This window comes from Gasterosteus aculeatus, chromosome 17, assembly GCF_964276395.1.
Source record: "Gasterosteus aculeatus chromosome 17, fGasAcu3.hap1.1, whole genome shotgun sequence".
Lineage (NCBI taxonomy): Eukaryota > Metazoa > Chordata > Actinopteri > Perciformes > Gasterosteidae > Gasterosteus > Gasterosteus aculeatus.
Window position 1 is genome coordinate 16,804,178 of NC_135705.1, and position 18,843 is coordinate 16,823,020.

The 18,843-nt window shown below is 47.4% G+C and overlaps 3 protein-coding genes across 6 annotated transcripts; 2 read left to right on the forward strand and 1 right to left on the reverse strand.

Moving 5' to 3' along the window:
• Positions 1–822: 822 nt before the first annotated feature.
• pfkfb4a (6-phosphofructo-2-kinase/fructose-2,6-biphosphatase 4a) lies at positions 823–12,678 on the forward strand. 4 transcript variants are annotated; one of them, XM_078092388.1, is made up of 14 exons: positions 823–1,118; positions 5,185–5,301; positions 5,428–5,524; positions 5,618–5,684; positions 5,782–5,856; positions 6,134–6,190; positions 6,282–6,403; positions 7,144–7,351; positions 7,454–7,600; positions 7,701–7,805; positions 8,564–8,693; positions 9,283–9,345; positions 9,452–9,516; positions 12,217–12,678. In XM_078092388.1, exons 1-14 carry the CDS (start codon positions 1,067–1,069, stop codon positions 12,274–12,276), a joined length of 1,365 nt encoding a protein of 454 aa, XP_077948514.1. In that variant the 5' UTR covers positions 823–1,066; the 3' UTR covers positions 12,277–12,678. The 4 variants fall into 4 exon arrangements, with proteins under 4 accessions (XP_077948514.1, XP_077948515.1, XP_077948512.1 ...); XM_078092389.1 differs by lacking the exon at positions 12,217–12,678 and adding an exon at positions 10,540–11,453 and having other exon boundaries at positions 826–1,118; XM_078092386.1 differs by lacking the exon at positions 823–1,118 and adding an exon at positions 3,644–4,285.
• A 612-nt stretch (positions 12,679–13,290) lies between these two features.
• On the reverse strand, positions 13,291–15,888 carry LOC120834797 (actin-related protein 2/3 complex subunit 4). The gene is made up of 6 exons (XM_040203078.2): positions 15,747–15,888; positions 14,971–15,089; positions 14,538–14,649; positions 14,331–14,426; positions 13,910–14,080; positions 13,291–13,742 (listed from the first exon to the last, which is right to left on the reverse strand). Exons 1-6 carry the CDS (start codon positions 15,747–15,749, stop codon positions 13,737–13,739), a joined length of 507 nt encoding a protein of 168 aa, XP_040059012.1. The 5' UTR covers positions 15,750–15,888; the 3' UTR covers positions 13,291–13,736.
• tada3l (transcriptional adaptor 3 (NGG1 homolog, yeast)-like) lies at positions 15,812–18,285 on the forward strand (the record flags this gene model as incomplete). The annotated part of the gene is given in 6 exon segments (XM_078092390.1): positions 15,812–16,963; positions 17,118–17,365; positions 17,512–17,617; positions 17,706–17,841; positions 17,927–18,030; positions 18,179–18,285. Coding segments are annotated over 6 exon segments (911 nt in total), but the record flags the coding sequence as incomplete, so codon positions are not given.
• Positions 18,286–18,843: the final 558 nt, after the last annotated feature.

Genomic DNA, 18,843 nt, shown 5'->3' on the forward strand with positions numbered 1-18,843 from the left:
ATTCAGCCACAGATGTGCAGTTAAAGGCCTTGTGCTTGACGTTAAGTGGGAACACTTTCACAGGCTGAACCCAATAGCGTGCTTCACCCTGGCCACAAAACCTGCATCATAATAAACGCAGAACACAATTCTATCCCATCTGATTGCTGAAACCCTGCAGCTCATTCGGTGTCAACAGGTCTCTTGTTGTCCCTCGTGTCCTTCGTCACGAACGGATTCGTTTGGCTTCCGTTGTCTTTCAACTAACCTTCCTGTAATCTACACTTTACCTTTGAGTAAACTTCTTCACCGATTTGTTGTGTTTATTTGTCGTCGTGTGCACCTGCCACACCCTGAACACACACAGGTATTTCACAAACAACTGCTGCACCATGGTTGAGGTGTGTCGAAATAAAGGGATGCACGGTAACGCAGTCACATTTTAGGAAATCTTAGCTCAATACAGATAATTCTTCAGTTTGATACGAAGGACTTTTCTTTATTCAGGACAAAAGGTCTGATGGTAAATAATTAAATATCTCTCTATCTCTGGGTGAATACTTTTACCGACACTGCAGAAAAACAAGCTCTGCAAGTTAGACTGCTGTCAGAAAACACTTGCAGTAAATGTAATAAAGTGCCTTTGAAAAGTATGATATGAAAAGTATCCTATAAGCACTGAATGTACTTCTGTGGAATCGTATTGTCTGAGATTCGCTTTATATATATTATATACCTCTCCAGCAACGCAACCAGTGTCCTTAACGGAACCCTTCGCGTCACGACGCGGAATGGAAACAACTTAACCCCGGCCAGGACACGCGGAGACATTCCTCAATTCTCGTGGATGGTGTGTGTGTGTGTGTGTGTGTGTGTGTGTGTGTGTGTGTGTGTGTGTGTGTGTGTGTGTGTGTGTAAGGGGCAGGTATAGGCTGCTACCTCACAACTCCATCCAGTTTGGGAGAAACCCCTCCCTCCCCGGGGCGAGGTCCCCTGGTGTGTGACTCGCGCTGTGAGCATCAGTGGAGACCGTTTGACGCACGCTCACACCGCTCAGGCGCTACGCTCCATCGGACGGACGCCCACGATGAGAGGCTGCTCCAGCCGCGCCAAGCTCGCGCACGGCCGGGACACGGCGGGTAAGGCACGCGTCTCCTTGCAAGGCTTCAGCACAGCTGTGCGCGCGGGGGGGCGGCGGTGGCGGCGGTGGTGTGTTTAAATTACGCATCTTTTAACCCCGGATGATGGAGGCGGATGAGGTGAAGGATACCCCCCCCCCCCCCACCCCCCTCTCACCCCCTGATGTGCTGGTCGGTGTTTTGGCGCTGTCACCGTGGAGACCTTTACTCCACATAGCGTCAAACCCCCGACTCTCTGGTTCCTTTCACAGCGACCAGGGTCGGGGAAGAAGCCAGGCGGGTGTTGTTGGACTTCTGCTCAAAAACAACAACAACAACAACATCAAAAAGCACGCATTGTACACGCTGCGTGCAGCCTGACGCGTCTTTAAACCTTATTGACATGTTCATTTCCCCGGATGGTGACGGGGGCGTTGATGACGCTCCGTGTTTCGCCTTCTCACGCTGTTTAATGTTTTTATCGTGATCGTGTTTATCGCGTTAACGGTGTTGTTTGCGTGGTCTGGCACGCACTCCGCGTCGGTTCCCCGGCTGAAGCCGCCTCTCCGACACGCTCGCCGTCTTTCTTTATCGCACTAATATTGAGAAGGCGCTAGCAGAGAGCTGCTAGCAGGCTGTCAGCGGGGAGGAGCTCGGCGACCTGTTTCCTGGTCCTTATCCAGTGTGAAGTATGCGCGAGGGCGCGCGGGGAGACTATGGGACCCACGCAGTGGGCTTTTCACCGTGCAACTTCTGCCATTTCCACGCGGCCCGTCCGATCAGATATGCTCCATCAAAAACACCAACTTGTGTGCATCCCCGATGTGCCACAGTTTCTTTCTTTTTTTTAAATATGTTTAGCGGCTACAAATACATCCCCAGCACCAGTGCGCCATTTATGGACTGACTTGGTGAACCTGGCATGTATAATAGGCCACTTGCAGTCAGGGAATTTGAGTGAGTGAGAGGGGGCTATTTAATTTTAAAACCTTCCATCTCGTCATATTTAGGTCACAGGCCCATCTCCTAAGGACTGACTCTTAATATAATCACTGCACCAGGTAGGCCAGATGGACATTAATAGATGGGCTTAACTTCGTGACGCACACCTGCACATCAGTTAGATCCAGTGCAGCGCCTCAAAGTCCTGTTTTTTATGAGGCATTAACTTTCCCTTTTTGTTGACACTGCGCACAAGTGTGGGTTTATCTCCATGGCAGTTGTGATGGCAGAGTGACTCTGCTCGAGACGGACACAATATTGGAGACACCCTGGTAGGAGTCCTATGTCTCCCACATCTTCCCCCTGCACAATCTGAACATTATAAACATGCATCTATATAGGAATTGTTCAGTCGGATTGCAATGCTGGCTGTGTACTGAGCACTGGTGGTTTAAAAGCCTGGATCGACACACGTGCAGAGGAGAATGTAGAGCGATGCTGCCATCTGGTGGGCGTCGTCGGCTCCTGGGTGTTGGGATTTCTTTCAACGCTGCCTTGATAGTAGCATTTGTCACCCAGTAATAGCTGATCTGTGCAAACGTGCCAGGTCAAGAGACAGTGGCATTGCTGTAACAACTGACATTTTTTTCACATAAAGGTATGACTTATCAAAGCAGGAAAAGGGCCCAACTGTATTAAAATATCCCAGGAGGAAGTTGTGGGTGTAGACGAGTCAGCATGCACAATACCAGGAACCATACACCGAAAGCAGCTAAACTGAAAGTCTGCATTAATTAGTACTGTCAAATTGTGTTATGTGAAAAATACCTGTTAAATATTAGGAAATAAACAACAAAAATGTACTTCATCCCAAAAATCTCGCGGCCTTGATGCCCTTTGCCTTAAAACTGTTGCCTCTTGGAAGTGAAGAGATCTCATAGGGGATGAAAATTCATTTGAATTTGTCCCACTTAAACATGCACAGCGAGGGAGATGTGAATCAAGCACAATCCTTCCACTCTCACTGTGTTGACAGGAGGGGAAACCCAACAAAATCAGTCAAACCACCTGAGTCGGTACCAGAGCTTTAGGCCTTGGAGCCAATTGTTGTATTGTGACAAATGTCGCTCGCATTCACACACCTCACTTTGTGCTTTAGCATCACCCACTAAAGTCCTAAAACCCCTAAACAAATAATGGACGGACGAATTGACATTTAAGACAAGGGACCCCTTTCACTGCAGTGTGACGTCATTGCTGGTAAGGCTGGCGCGTGCTTCTGCGTCGTTGCGTCGACGCACTCGTTTCAATTCATGGTTCTAAAAGTTTTGCGTGTGTTGCAGAGCGATTCACCACTAGAACAACAGGCGGAGTGACGTGTTTCTGTTGAAGACGACCTAGAGGGTCACGTCTTTGTGTGTGGAAGTCGTTGCTTTGTTTATTTAATTATCATAGACTTTATTGCCGCGTGCATCGCCACTGCTGCTTTTCATCGCGGACACATTTGTCCCGTATTTTTCTCCACAACTTTGTGCACCTCTCGACCGGCAAACCGGCGTTTGTGGAGATTTCCCTCCGTGAATCAAAGGCCATCCGGCTTGTAGAAGTGGTCACATTTACGCATTTCTTCCGACCGCTGCTAGAAAAATGGGTCGACGCACGCAAGCACGCAAGGGACACGCAAGGGGCTCTCGCTCTTTCTTTGGGTCGCTCTGAAAACGCAGAAGCATAAACTAGGCTTTGCTCGTGGGCCTTTCCCGCTGTCACATCCGAAACATACTTTGTATCTATTAAAGTTGCATCGACTATTTTGCAAACAAATACGTGTAAAACCTGGTTTTTCCAGACCGACAGTCGTCCCGGTGCAGCTTTACGGTGTTCTCTGGCTGACGCCGGTTACGCTGCGCTCGTATTGCGCTCATTACGGCCGAGCGGCACATGACAACGCAACGGCTCTGCGCGCGCGCGAGAGAAAGGGAGCGAGAGAGCGAGAGAGGACACCCGGTTTCACCTCCACCTCCATCACCGCCGAGCAGCGCGGATGAAACACCGACCACACTCGGAGGCGCACCAGGGGAAAAGGCCCCGCGTTCCCGCAGACTCCGCCGCCGCCGCCGCCGCACCGCCGGACGGGATGGAGGACAAAGCGCCGTCGATTCCGCGGGAGCTCACCCAAAACCCCCTGAAGAAGATCTGGATGCCGTATAAAAATGGCCTTCCCGAAACGCACATTTCGCAGAGAAAGGGTGCGTACGACGACGTGGCGGCAGCAGCTTTGTTGGCGTATTTGTTTGAACGAGCATCGGCGGGCACCGATCGACCGCTCCGCCCGTGTTGTTTACGGGATCGGGTCCGGAAGCGCCGTGGCGGTGTAAAGACGTAGCGCTAATCCGCCCGGCATGTGGCATGTTACAGCCCGCATCTCGACCCGCCGCGAAGTGCCCGATGGCGCCGCTGCGGGTATTCACGCACACGCGTCGCCATCTCGGGTCCTTGTGCGGGGACTCGCGCGATGCATCCTTACGTGACGCATGTCGACGAACCCGGATCGTCGCGCAGTGTTTAGCGGCGGCGGCGGAGTCTGCGGATTCTCTTGTCCGTTTGGTCCGCGTCTCCCACTGCACCCCGACCCGAGAGGACACTTTAGCCATAGATTCGTCATGAGCTTGTGGCGAAACGAGAAACTGTTGTTGTTTTTTGTTTAATGCATGCACCGGGACACACTTTTCCTGGTACTTAGTGAAGTATTTGTCCGCTACCTTTACACACAGGGAGTGTTAAAATTGACATTATGTTGCAACTAAATGTGAAGTCGGACCCATGGAGACTCTCTCGCTCTCTGACCTATTCATCTGTGCACACACCGCGTTTCACAAGTCCCCAGGGACCTCTGCTAGTGGGGGACCATATTCTCCAAGAAAGATATCGCAGGATTACTCACCCATGTACTTTAATTTATGACTCTTCTAAATGTTGTAACGTGCAAGATCGTTTCCGTGCAAATCTTTGATAGATGAGCGCATTCAAACAATATTTCACTAAAGCCTTTAGGGTGAACTAATGCCTGTGGGGAGGCGTTTCCCTTTGAGAGCCTGTTGCATGATGCGTGTCTTAAGCTTTCTGTCCTCTCCACCTCTCATTGCAGTATGTATGACCAACTGTCCCACCCTGATCGTGACAGTGGGTCTTCCCGCCAGAGGGAAGACCTACATCTCCAAGAAGCTGACCCGCTATCTCAACTGGATCGGCGTGCCCACTAGAGGTACGGCTTCTCGGGCTTCAGTGAACAATCCCTTAATTCCTGGAGAATTAAGGGATTTGATTTGCATCGCAAATTTTTGCAAAGCGAAAGTTCTCTCAAGTGCCTTTGCCGCCATCTTCCCCGTAGAGTTCAATGTCGGGCAGTACAGGAGAGAGTGTGTGAAGATCTACAAGTCCTTTGAGTTCTTCCGTCCAGACAACGAGGAGGGGTTAAAGATCAGGCGGTAAGTGTGACCTGGCCCACGACTGCCGTTTAAGAACGTATCCAACCAACAACCATGTGACCTTTTAACACGTGTCCTCCTCGATCTTCGCAGACAATGTGCCTCAGCAGCGCTGAACGATGTGCGACAGTATCTCACCGAAGACGGAGGCCAGGTGGCGGTGAGTAAATGCAAAGCTCAGCTTCGCTTTGGACCGTTGACACATGGTGTGCAATGCTAAAATAAAAAAAACACCCATGTTTTCTAATGTTTTACAGGTTTTTGATGCAACAAACACCACCAGAGAAAGACGGGACACCATCATCCAGTTTGCAGAGCAGAACGGTTTTAAGGTAACTGTTATTTTGGGAGGACATGCGTGTGCCAGGGGACGCTTCGATGTAGCAGGGTGCTCTGAGAGCGCTGTGCTATTAGGACAAGCTAACGTCCTCGCAAACTGAACTGGAATAAGCTAGCCGGCTAGCTAGCTAACTAGCGGAGCGCTGCCTACTAGCTGGCTAGTGCTCTATTGCTTCACTGGTTGCCATAGAAACAGAACGGCAGCCCCACCGAATCGCCCCCCCCCCTCCCGCCGTCCGCATTCAAGTCTGTCGTCTCCTTTTCCCTCAGGTGTTCTTCGTGGAGTCTGTGTGTGAAGACCCAGACGTGATACAGGAGAACATAGTGGTGAGTGGCTGCGTCAATCTGTCCGTTGTGTCTCTCGAGACGGAGTGAGCTTGGTTGTCCTCACTCGTCTCTCTGCCGTTGGTCCGTTCAGCAAGTGAAGCTGGGCAGCCCCGACTACACCAACTGTAACACGGAGGAAGCGGCGGAGGATTTCATGAAAAGGATCAAGTGTTATGAGAACTCCTACGAGCCGCTGGATGAAGTCCTGGACAGGTGAGGGGACAGCCGGTGTGGGGACAGCCTGGGTTTGACTGACTGGGTTTTCAAAATAATAATGTGGCTATTCATTATGGTGCTTCAACATTAGTTTGACTGTTTGGGTTTCTGCCTGTATTGGCAGATCTATTAAATTCAGAAAGACGGTATATTTGTAAAGGCTGTTATAATATTAATGTTGTGGTATTGTCCTTTTTTCCCCTTTAAAAAACGGCCACGACTAAAACATTTCCTGCCTTTTACTTAATTAAACTTTAATTAAATTACCTTGTTTTATAATTGGGTACTGCCTATGCTTTATAAAACAACATTGGGTTCTATACATTACAACATAGTCGCCTCTTATTGGTTAAAACATGCTGGTTTCTGATTTATTAGGTTTGAACCGATGTGGAGCTGCCTCTGGTTCGGTTTAACGTTCGTGCACTTTGACGTCAACGCTCCGAACACCTGCTACTTCTTGTAGCTCGTCTCCACATTCCTGCGGGACACTCCTTATGAGCTGTTGTTTCACTTTCTTTCCACACCTTCAAGTAACATAGAAACGTACAAGTGCTCGTCCGCCACAGCTTTACTAGTGTCATCTACTTTGTGCTTAGTGTGGGGTAAAAGCCTAAATCATGCCATACCTGGTATCATAAAGCATCTAGATATTTTAGTGAACAAAATGAACGTGTGGCCTGGTTGGGCTCAGTCGGTGTTGAACAGGAGGCTTACGGTCACTGCTCTCCTCTCAGGGATCTCTCCTTCATTAAAATCATGGACGTGGGGCAGCGCTACCTGGTCAACCGGGTGTTGGACCACATCCAGAGCAGGATCGTCTACTACCTCATGAACATTCACATCACGCCGCGCTCCATCTATCTGTGCCGCCACGGCGAGAGCGAGCTCAACGTCAACGGCCGAATCGGTGGAGACTCTGGCCTCACGCCGAGAGGGAAAGAGGTACGTCAAACCTTTTTCCCCAATCGGTCTTCAGCTTTTTGACTTAACTCACACGATAACTTCTTCCTTCTCATTTTCTCTCTCTCTCTTGTCTCCACGCAGTTTGGGAAGAAGCTGAGCCAGTTCCTCCAGACTCAGGGCATCAGCGACCTGAAGGTGTGGACCAGTCAGATGAAGAGAACCATCCAGACCGCCGAGTCCCTCAGTGTGCCCTACGAACAGTGGAAGGTCCTGAACGAGATCGACGCCGTGAGTTCCGCCGCCTTCCCTGCCAGGCGAGCACAGCTGTCTCTGCTTCCATGTGAGCGTGGCGGTAACCGAGGGTCGTCTCCGTGTGCCGTCATTTCAGGGCGTGTGTGAGGAGATGATGTACGAGGAGATTCAGGATCACTTTCCTCTGGAGTTCGCTCTGAGGGACCAGGACAAATACCGCTATCGGTACCCAAAAGGAGAGGTCAGTGGCTACAACTCGGTATGGGTTTTTTCTAATGATGGGAAGTTTTGTAACTGTTAAAGTGTTTTTTTTGTGTGTGTTTTACCATTGAAGTAGCGTACGTGTGGACAGTGTGTCTCCGTTTGGAATTTCGTAAACGTCCCAAAGTCTGTCTTCCTTTGTGACAATAAGGATACAATGTCCGATTAAAAACTCCCACCTCACAGCGGACACAACGAAACTGTGTCCACGTGGCTTAGTGGCCACGTAACCTCCACCAACCGGCCTCCTGGCATCATTTGGCTCAACACCAGATCCCAGTAAACAAAGACTTGTGTGTGTGTGTGGCCACAATGAGGGGTCAGGTTGTTTACTGTGTGCCCGCCGGTGTGTCCTCACCTTAAGTCCATCCCATTACCGCTCCATTAATCTATCCCGGGAAGATGGACGCAGGCATTAGCCGGCCGGCCAGGCGGACGGGCTTCGGAGGATCCGGTTAAAGCTGCTGTTAGTCTAGACGGCCCGTTTTTTTCCACTTTCTGAAATGTCAACCCGGTTTAAGAGGGCGATTTATTCAGCTCACCGCGAGAAGAAAACTGATCGTGTTGCCGTTTCAAGTTACCGATCGAGGTCCATCTGTCTTTTATTTATTTAGTTTTGACGCAAAGGTGTCGCTGGGCTCTTTCCCAGTAATCACCTCAAAGCATCTGCAGTAAGAACGAATACATGTGGATGAAGCTGTGTTCAAACGCACTCCGCTCTCTGCCGTCTCCTCTCAGTCCTACGAGGACCTGGTGCAGCGCCTGGAGCCGGTCATCATGGAGCTGGAGCGCCAAGAGAACGTGCTGGTCATCTGCCACCAGGCCGTCATGCGCTGCCTGTTGGCCTATTTCTTGGACAAAACGGCAGGTCGGTGTCTAAACTGAAATGGGTATTTTATTTGATTTGATTTCTACGCCATTCCGTTTTTATTTTAAAATATTAGTTTATAAAGAATACGGATGGCTTTCTTTTGGATTTTTTCTGTAGTAGTGTGATCCGATACCTCATTGTCCTTTTTATAAAGTACATTTTTGATGAGGTTGAAATTATTAAGAAAAGGGGTAAAAATATAAACTCATTTAGAATGTATGTACATCATGTGGTATGAGCTTTCCACACACACACACACACACACACACACACACACACACACACACACATCAGTCCCTACCATTCATCCTGTTCACTGTCCTCCGTCTGTGGTGGCAAATGCGGATTAGCTTTGTCCACGGAGATTAACTCCTGGACCAATTAGCGCTGTGTGGCTTCAACATACCAGTGATTAATGAACAGACATTTTGATGATTTACTCCTCTTACTCGTAACTATTATAGTTGCACTTTCTGAAACGGATGTTAACGGAAAACAATATCTTTGTAAAAAGAAGAAGTGACGTTCATGAATGTGAGTTCTTTGTTTGTTTCGGTGCGTTTTATCTCTTTCTTTCTTCACGCAGAGGAGCTGCCCTACCTGAAGTGCCCGCTGCACACGGTGCTGAAGCTGACACCAGTGGCCTACGGTGAGCGTGGTCTCCTGTTGGCATATACAGACTTACACATACATCTATTTCTAATGATGGAGGACGGGTGAACTAATACAAAGGTATCTTCTGTCTGCATGCTCAGGCTGTAAAGTGGAGTCCATCAGCCTAAACGTGGATGCAGTCAACACACACCGAGAGAGGCCGGAGGTGGGTATATAACTAGAGGCACACAAGCGCGCACACACATCCACAGGAAGATGGTTCAGTTTGGCCCGACATGGCGTTCTCCCCCCGAGCTTTTAGTTCCACTGGTTGCACCGTCCAGGCTTCAGCCTTCTTACTGACACACGGTGTAAATCTCACGCCTAATCCGCAGCACTCAAAACACCCAACTCGCAAATAACACTGCTGGTTTAAAATGTTTCGGTAAACGGGATCTAGCCTCTCTCCAACAGTTTAGTTTTCTTCAATGAGTGAGAGCTTTACCTGATGGACACATTCATTTTTCTACCTCCGGTGTTTCTTTTCCTACCAGCCTCCATGAGAAAGGTCCCGCGGATGATAGATGATAGATAGCGAGACTCTGCCAGGCAATATGCATCGATGCATCAACGTAGGAAAGACCAGTCTTACGTCCAGTTAAGTCATTGTAAGTGCTGACTGAGTTAGGGGGGCGGGTTAGAAAAAGGCCGGTTGGTGCAACCAGTGGCTGAGCATAAGGTGTCACACAGGTGTTGTACAGCCACCGCGGTTTTTGCTCGATGCTTTTTGTTTTCTATATCGGTGCTATGAAATAGTAATGAGCGAAAACCAGCTTTGTCGTATCTATTTGTGAATTCTAGTATGACAGTGAGTGGGTAATGTGTAATGTAAGGTGATGCAAGGCCCAGAAATCAATACAATCCACATCATAACTCGCTCACATGGGAAATTTAGATGATCGTTATCCATTAAGCCTCTTTGTGGGATCAGACGTTTTACGCGTTTTTGAAGCAGAGAAATTGTCCGATTTTCCTTCCTGCGCTGGTTTGATTTCTTCTAAACACACGAGTGGCAAACGCCGGCGAAGAACACGCCTCTAAACCCGCGGGTCTTTGTGCAGTGGATTTAGTGTCACCCATGTGATTTCATCCCTCCCCCTGTGTGTGTGTGTGTGTGTGTGTGTGTGTGTGTGTGTGTGTGTGTGTGTGTGTGTGTGTGTGTGTGTGTGTTTTCATCTTTATCAAACAGAACGTAGACGTGACGCGGATGTCAGAGGAGGCTTTGCTAACCGTGCCAGCTCACCAATGAGGCAGTTGCCCCTCTCCCCTCCCCACTCCCCCTACTCCCCCCACTCCCCCATCCTCCTTTGCCCTTCTTTACGCACAATGAACCTGGAAAACTCTGCAACCTCTAGTCTTCTCCACCTCTTTGTTTGAATCACCCGCCACTGCTCCGATCTTGTGTTTGTCGTCCACATATATTATAGGCATGATGATGATGATGATGATGATGATGATGATGATGATGATGATGATGATGATGATGATGATGATGATGATGATGATGATGATGATGATGATGATGGTGGTGGTGGTGGTGGTGGTGGTGGTAATTGACTGGAATCCAGTTTGTAATTTTGACACGGATCTTGTGTCCAGAGCACGTTCTCTCATTTTCTGAGAATTAAATGAGAAGCCGGATGAAGTGTTTCTGAACTGATGCCGTAATCCCAATTGTGAAGCATTGAAATTCGAGCACCTTTTTTGTTGAAGTAGACATTTGTGATGTTTGTTTTCTTATAGATTTTGCCTGTTGAACTGATTTTACAATGTTAACTTTCAGCGGTTCGCTCACTTCATATTTCTGTTGGCAGAAGTCAGGACACTCTAATCTTAGTTTTACAGCATTGCACAACTCTAAAAGAAGTTGGGCCTTTTATATTTTGCACATAAAATAATCAATTCTGTTTTATTTTCTTATTAAATGTCAATAAATTGCAGTTTATATCTAGTTAGGATGTCAAACAGTATCTAATGAAGATCCTCAAAGTACAATTAGACTTTTGTTTTATTGTTCCTTTTGTTTGAATGTGAAGATCCTTACAGAATAATATCTGAGAGGAAATATTCTGTTTGTTTCCAAATAAACTCATCTCAACCATTTTATGTATTATTATCCAACCCTTCTTGTGCATCATTTTAGACATTCTGACATGAAAAGGTTTTCCTCTCCAATATCTGAGAGTTGGGACGATGGATTAAATTCTTTACCTTGCATCAAGTTTGTTGTTGGTATATTTTAAGATAAAATGTGTGTCGCTGGATGTTTCTGAATCTTAACACTTGATCAAAAGACGCAGACGACTCCCTTCCTGTTCCTACGATGCTCATCCTGCTCCCTCTGACTGAAACTCCTACTCTGAAACTGCACACTGGGATTTTCCCGTTCATTGATATGCAAAGACTCCACTGGGAACATTCACCCCCCTGAACAAAACTCTCCCTGTGACACACACACACAGATTTCTTCCTCCCTCCACTTAGAAAGATTACAAAACGTGTGCTGATGCTCACAGCTAATAATAAAAAGGCTACGACATTCTGCAGAACTAACGGTTTTCCAAGAGTGTCAGCGCTGTGCAATGCGATCCAATCAAACAGGAAGGGCTATGAAATAAGTGGTAATCTGCACTCACACGCGTCAACAAGGTCAAATGATCCGTGCACGCCCGACCTGCCCTCCAAAAATGAAGACGCCCTGTTTCTAAAACGACTGTCTTAAAATCCCCGCCGGAGCACGTGAGGGCAGAAACCCCAGTGATGTGCAACACGCCGCGTGTCCCTCTGGTTTGATGCGTGCTAATTAAACGCAATCGTGCAGCATTGATTCAAAAGGCACCTGACACCGAATCCTTCCTCTTTCCAGAACGTCAACATCCATCGTTCGGCTCGAGACGCCCTGCGGACCGTCCCCCCCCACCTCTGACTGCAGCTGCCTCTCGTGGTCGTTTCCCTTTTCCCGTGTGCTCAACCCGCCAACCGTGGTGACCTTCTGAGTGACGTGCTGCCTCCTCCACCTCCTCTCGCAATACTCTGTTTTGTCATTTTATGATCTGGATCCGAGCAGATTATTTATCCCTCAAGGACTTGGCTCACAGTAGCTTCATGGGTTCCTTGTTACTGTATAATCATTTACAGCGTGTTGATATTGTGCAGCAGTATAATTAACCATGAAGGAGAACCTGTTGACCGTGCAGCTTAAAAAAGGGATCTTTCCACTGCGTGTTTGACTTGCTGTAATGTGCAATAACGTCAGTGTCTTCAGCGTTATAGAAGAAAACGTACACGTAACGGTCAAATTAAATTGTTCATCTTAAGATTCCATAAATGAACTTGTTTTGGTGATGTACACATTTGAACACAAGCAAAAGCTTAATGCAATAAGCTCAAAGCTGCGGATGTGGGTTTGATTTCAAAATGTACGCCCCAGTTAAAGGTGTTATTTCTATAAACCAGCCCATCATCTCTTCAAGTAGCTATTACTATACGGTACAGTTCATTTTTGAGTCTCCTAAATATAGAAATGGGCATCCCATTTCCTCAGAGCCAGAGTTGATATTCTACAATACAGAATATGTTCCAAAGATATTTAGTCTTAACTTAAACCAGCAGATATTCACAACTGATACTCATTCCTAACATGTTGATCTAAATCTAAATTGTTGCAATTGTTGTGGATTTCTGAAGTGTATAACTTGCACTTTCCTTCTCTGTGGACTACAGTATAATTATTTGGATCCCAATAATGTGAACAAATGCCGTACCACCAAAAGGGTTCACAACGTGAACAATTACTTCCCTTTTCCCACAGCTGAAATAACACAGCGAGCGTATCGTTGTGGCCGAGCGCTGACCGAAAACAACTTCCTCAGAAAGAACAAATCTGCTTAAAGGCCGCGGCGCAAATAACTGGAGGTACTTTAAATCAGAACACAAAACATAAAAACAACTGAGTTTTATTATCTTTCATTATTATTTTCATACACATGTTTTGGCGGCTTCTTGATAGAAAGCTCTTGACACAGACTACTTTCCGCAAACAGAGACTTAATGAAAACTAATTTAGAACACCGGCGACAGATCACGCATACTCACACGAAATACAAAAAACCTGGCCAATTAATTTGCAACAGCACGCTCTCAATGCCCCTGTATTCATGGGTACCAACTTGATTAATACTATAAGGACCCGCCTTTGAATGGGGATTTGTTCTACGTGGCTGAAAATGAAACTGGTGAATATTTCATTATATACAGTCATTGATAGTCATGAGTACAGGGAAATACTCCGAGGGTGTCGTCGCCGGATTGCTGCTGTTCCTCTCATCTCCTCGCTGGTTGGCGGTTTACGCCTCTATTTTCCAGCTTTAGTGACCAAAGCTGCCATCAGAACTGTGAAGAGGACAAATGTATTATTTTTGCGTGTAAATATTTCTGTCTTTTACAAAACACAATATTGATCCACACTTACAAATATTGGTTCGCTAAATGCAGAAAAATGTACATTTCTCAAAATATATAAATGAAAAGCCCTCAACAGCAGAGAGCGTGTTCCTCACGTTCTTGAGGAATTCCTCAGCGACGATACGGGCCCTGGCGTTAACGGACAGCTTCATCTCGCTGATCTCCTTGTCGATCTCCTCCATGAAGTGGATGACGTAGTCCACCAGCTTGTGTTTGTACATCTGCTCCGTGTGGAAGTTGGTAATCAAGAAGCTAATATCGTACCCCTGAAAACCACAGCGGTGTTAGCGGGACGGGTCAACACATTTTATCGTGAGAAAATTCAAGGATTTTATTTCACTATGTGGTTTCTGACATTTGTATGGAGGAGCCGTTTGACTTTTTCTCCATTTTAGATAAACGTTGTTCCTGTTTTTTTTTTAATTCTTGTAATTGATTCCTCTTTTGTCACTCACAGTCGCTAATTATATTATACAGAAACAGACTACCCATTTATCATCCTCCCACTTCTCTTACCTCCACTGCTTTCCTCCTCAGAATGAAGAAGTTCTCCGCTCTCATCATCATGAAGCGCATGAACTTGTGGCAAAGGATCTTCTCGATCTCATCAGCCTGCAATGATGTCATTTTTTTAATGCGTTTTACATTAGGAAAGAAAATCATCAAGTGTGCGCTGCGCATAGCTGATCACCAATAAATATTGCCCTTTCTTTTTTATATCACCTGCTTGACAGCAATGCTGACTCTGACGGAGTTGATGGATCCCTCGATGAGAACCTTCTCCTTGTCATTACGGCTGATGACCACAGGTTGAAGCAGCAGCTCCTTACTGCTCCTGTAACCGCAGAACAATCCAGCCATTAAAGACACAAAGATTCAAATGACCGCATTTCACAGAACCTCTACGAAGCGACTCAAAATAACTCCAAAATGTGTCATTGCATGACGCCTCAAAATAGGCTACGGCAAGTCCCTGCGGACCCATTTCAATGCTCTCGCCTGCTGTCATGCTCTTCACCGGCTAGACATTTTCTTGTGCAACTTTGCACAAGTCTGCACTTGTGCGAAAGCTGTGGATTATCTACGAAAAAGCTTAGGGGGCAGGAGGCACTGGGGGGAGTGGGAGGAGGCTCCGAACACATGCCATTGAACATACCTGACCTCCACCTCGGGCTTGTTGTGACGCTCCACCACCTGAGAGGAGAAGTTCTCCAGACAGAGGGCCGCCTGCAGGGTGGCCCTCACCGCGTTCAAGTAGGGGCGCAGAGTCGCTGTCTGAGGAGACACAGCCATTAGATCAGTACGTGGTAGCTTGGATGGGCCAGATGTACATTCCGCTCCAGAGAGGGCGAGTTGGCCAGCAGGGGGTCAGCCTGTGACGTCACGTTTGACCAGGAAGCAAGAAATGCGGTGAAGTGCCACTTTTAAGGGTTCCACCTCTCAATTTTGGAGTCGACTTTTAGTCGCTTTGGAAAGAAAAGCATACTGGCGATCCACATCCAGCTGATGGGGGTTTGTCTACAGATGCGAGGCTCCTTGAAGCGTGAATGAAGTCACTTCCGTTAATGTAAGCAGATCGGTGGCTGACATTGCATGCCATCCATTATTATCTATGTCCTTCCCCATCGATCTGCCTGCTATGAAGAAAATACACATTTCCCTCTCCGTCTAGTGACGAGCTTTCTAAGAGCTGACTTCAGCAAAAAACGAGAAAAGGGGAGCGGGGGAAAAGACAGCTCAGCGCGATCACTTCAGTGTCTGCAAACCGTTTCGAGGATGCCCGTCCTGTCATTTCACCATAGCCAACCAGAAACCATGGCTACGACCAGCGCGGAGTTAGCTAGCTAATCTCACCTTAAATGTAGCCACAGTTAGCGCGAATAAATGGATAATTAATGGAATATACCCGTACATTTAGAGCAACACACTTACCATTTTTGTGTTGTAAAAGACGGAAGTTCCTCAGCCACGCCTGGGACTCCTCTTCCGTAAATCCTACATCTAGCAGTACACGTAGGGTGCGCTCGTTTTCACTAGCTCTTAGTTTGAAGAGACGGATTCTTCGACGTTTCACACCATCAGCCGTTTGCGATTATTACCCCGCTCAGCTGGAGAGTGAAACGAACATACCCTAGGATGCATCCATTCCGTTCTCTGAACAGGGGCGCGGGGCTCTTCGACAGCTTGTCCAGATGTAATTGTTTACTGTTTTAACATGTTTTGTTTAAACTAAACATATATAAAATAATCAAATTAAACTCAACATATGTTTTAATTACATTACCGTACGACCGATTTAGCGGAAATGTCCCCGTTTGAACCATGAAACAACATGGTTTGATCTGATTATACCATTATATCCTTATCTCAATACTCGTGGACACATTACTTAATATTGTATAGATATGTGTACATAATGAGACGACCATAGTCTGTCATATGTATAGTATTCTCTGATAAAATCATATTCCCTTTATCGAAAAGGGTCTATGTATCAGTTCGTAAAATGTCTCACCCCTCTCTCTCACCACAATGGCTCTTTCCATCATGGACGCCATTCGCTGACCGTAAATATCTATCCTCTTAAACATACTTTGATAAATATCTTGGCTCTTCGCGTCTCCTATTAAACGCTTGGAATTCGTCCAACTGAACGTACAGTGTCGTGTGCAAACCCGTGAAATCATAGCTACTGGTATTTACATCTGAGTGATTCGGTGAGTTCGGGCCCAGCGAGCTCGCGTTCAATACAGCAGACCTGCGCGTTCGTGTATTTGGGTGCGTGCGCGCTCGAGTGTGTGTGTGTGCGTGTATCAGGCGGAGAGATGCTGACCAACTGAGCCACATCTGGTCACCTCTGTGTTTGTATCATTATAACGCACACGTGATCCGATCTACTCGAAACGCTTGCTCAAGGGTCCCTGCCGCACAGCGGCGCCATGAGCGAGTTGAAGGAATGCCCCCCGCTGAAATACTACGACTTCAAGCCCGTCGAGCACGTCAAAGTGTGTCCCCGCTACACGGCCGTGCTCGGCCGATCCGAGGACGATGGCATCGGCATCGAGGAGCTGGACACCCTGCAGCTGGAGCTGGAGACGCTGCTGTCCTCCGCCAGCCGCCGCCTGCGAGCCCTGGAGGAGCAGAGACAGGTAGGAGGAGGTCGGGACCCCCACGTGATGTGTGTGAGATGAGCACTGGACAAAAAACATGCATGTCAGGTTGTTTTGTTTCGCTACTTGTAACCACGTGCCTGTGTGCTTTTGTCTCTTTGTTTCTCCTCCTTCTCCTTCTGCTGCTTCTCAGATCCTCACGGACTGGCAGGACAAGAAGGGGGACAAGCGCTTTCTGAAGCTGGGGAAAGACCCGGACCCGGCTGCCTCGTCTCGCCACAAACCGAAGAAGCAGAAGCTGGACGGCAAGGGCGGCCACACGCCGGGTCCCGGTCCCGGCCGGCCCAAATCCAAAAACCTGCAGCCCAAGGTCCAAGAGTACGAGTTCACGGACGATCCGCAGGACATCCCCCGCACTCCTAAAAACGACGCCCCCAACAGGTCAGCGACAACCGCCACCCTCGGCGTCGCTCAGTTCCTCCTGTTTGATGCTCAAATCATATCAGACTTATATTTTTAGTGAAGTTAAAGAACAAAGCTCACCGAAAGAGGCTTGCACTATTTAATCTTCCTTTTGTTTCCTTCAGATTTTGGGCATCGGTTGAGCCATACTGTGCCGATATCACGAACGAGGAGATCCGATTGCTAGAAGAGCTTCTGAAACCCCCGGAGGACGAGGCTGAGTATTTCAAAGTACGACGTAAAAAGCGTGTTGTGTTGTCATGCTACTGGTAAATCCACTGCGGAGTGTTCTCATGGTACTGACCCGTGTTACTTGTAGATCCCGGCTCTGGGGAAACACTACTCCCAGCGGTGGGCTCAGGAAGATCTGCTGGAGGAGCAGAGGGAAGGAGCTCGAGCTAACGACAAGAAGAAGAGCCTGATGGGAGGGCCGCTGTCCGAGCTGGACGCAAAAGGTGAGCGACGACCGACTCCTGCTCCTTGAACGGGCCCGAGCATGTACCCGCCGTGACACTTGGTCTTCATGTTCGACTGCTGTAGACGTGGATTCCCTGATGAAAAAGTCCGAGTCCCAACACGAATCTCCCGAAGACGGATGTCCCTTCGGTCCTCTCACTCAGCGTCTGCTCCAAGCACTTGTAGAGGTCGGTATGCTGGGATCACGCGCAGCACTAATTAAAAAAACTACTAATTATGATTAATAATGATAATGATGATAATTCCATTTTATGTTTTTTTTTTTTTTTTTTAAACATTTAATCAAGACCACGTTATCTTTGTGTTTTCTTCCAGGAGAACATTATATCCCCCATGGAGGATTCACCCATACCGGACATTTCAGGGAAGGATGCTAATGACGGCGCTGGGACTTCTCCCAGAAGCCAAGGAAAAGCTTTCAGGTAATCGCAGCATCAACATTCGATCACCGTGGGTCGATCCCAGGTCGGTGACCCTCGTTCACTAACATGCGTTTTTGAAATGTTCGGAAGTTTATATGCAAAATTACAGCATTCGTATCATGTGCTCACTGGCCAATTCGGTTCTTCCGTCACAAAAAGGGCAGTGAATCTGTGAGTCACTCAAGATACTGATAAGAAGTGGTTGGATAGTAAAGTTCATGCAGAAAGACAATGACAGACCGGAATGAGAAATCTGATTCTACATCACAAAATGAGAGACAAACAGCCATAAGTGGAATATTTACGCCAAACTAGGGAAAGTGATGATATCCAGTAAGAAGATTTCGCTACACTAATATACGTCTTGTACTGTTTGTTACAGTGGTGGCTTAGTAGATATTCTTTACAACTTGTGTGATCCAAAAATGTATAAAAGAAAAATCAAAGAAAGGGAAATATGGCTGAAACACAAATGTATTGATGGAACAACCTTAATTCTGCCGTTTGTTAACAGATTTATGAAATGAGACTTCAGTCATTCACATCACGGCCTGTAGC

Bases quoted from the DNA above. Each gene is read 5' to 3' on its own strand.
- pfkfb4a (XM_078092386.1), top strand. From the start codon at position 4,081: ATGAAACACCGACCACACTCGGAGGCGCACCAGGGGAAAAGGCCCCGC. The intron at 9,346-9,451 runs GTGAGCGTGGTC...CTGCATGCTCAG, and splicing joins GCTGACACCAGTGGCCTACG to GCTGTAAAGTGGAGTCCATC. The intron at 9,517-12,216 runs GTGGGTATATAA...TCCTCTTTCCAG, and splicing joins CACACCGAGAGAGGCCGGAG to AACGTCAACATCCATCGTTC.
- LOC120834797 (XM_040203078.2), bottom strand. The intron at 14,650-14,970 runs GTATGTTCAATG...CTGCGGTTACAG, and splicing joins AAGCCCGAGGTGGAGGTCAG to GAGCAGTAAGGAGCTGCTGC. The intron at 14,081-14,330 runs GTAAGAGAAGTG...TGTGGTTTTCAG, and splicing joins TGAGGAGGAAAGCAGTGGAG to GGGTACGATATTAGCTTCTT.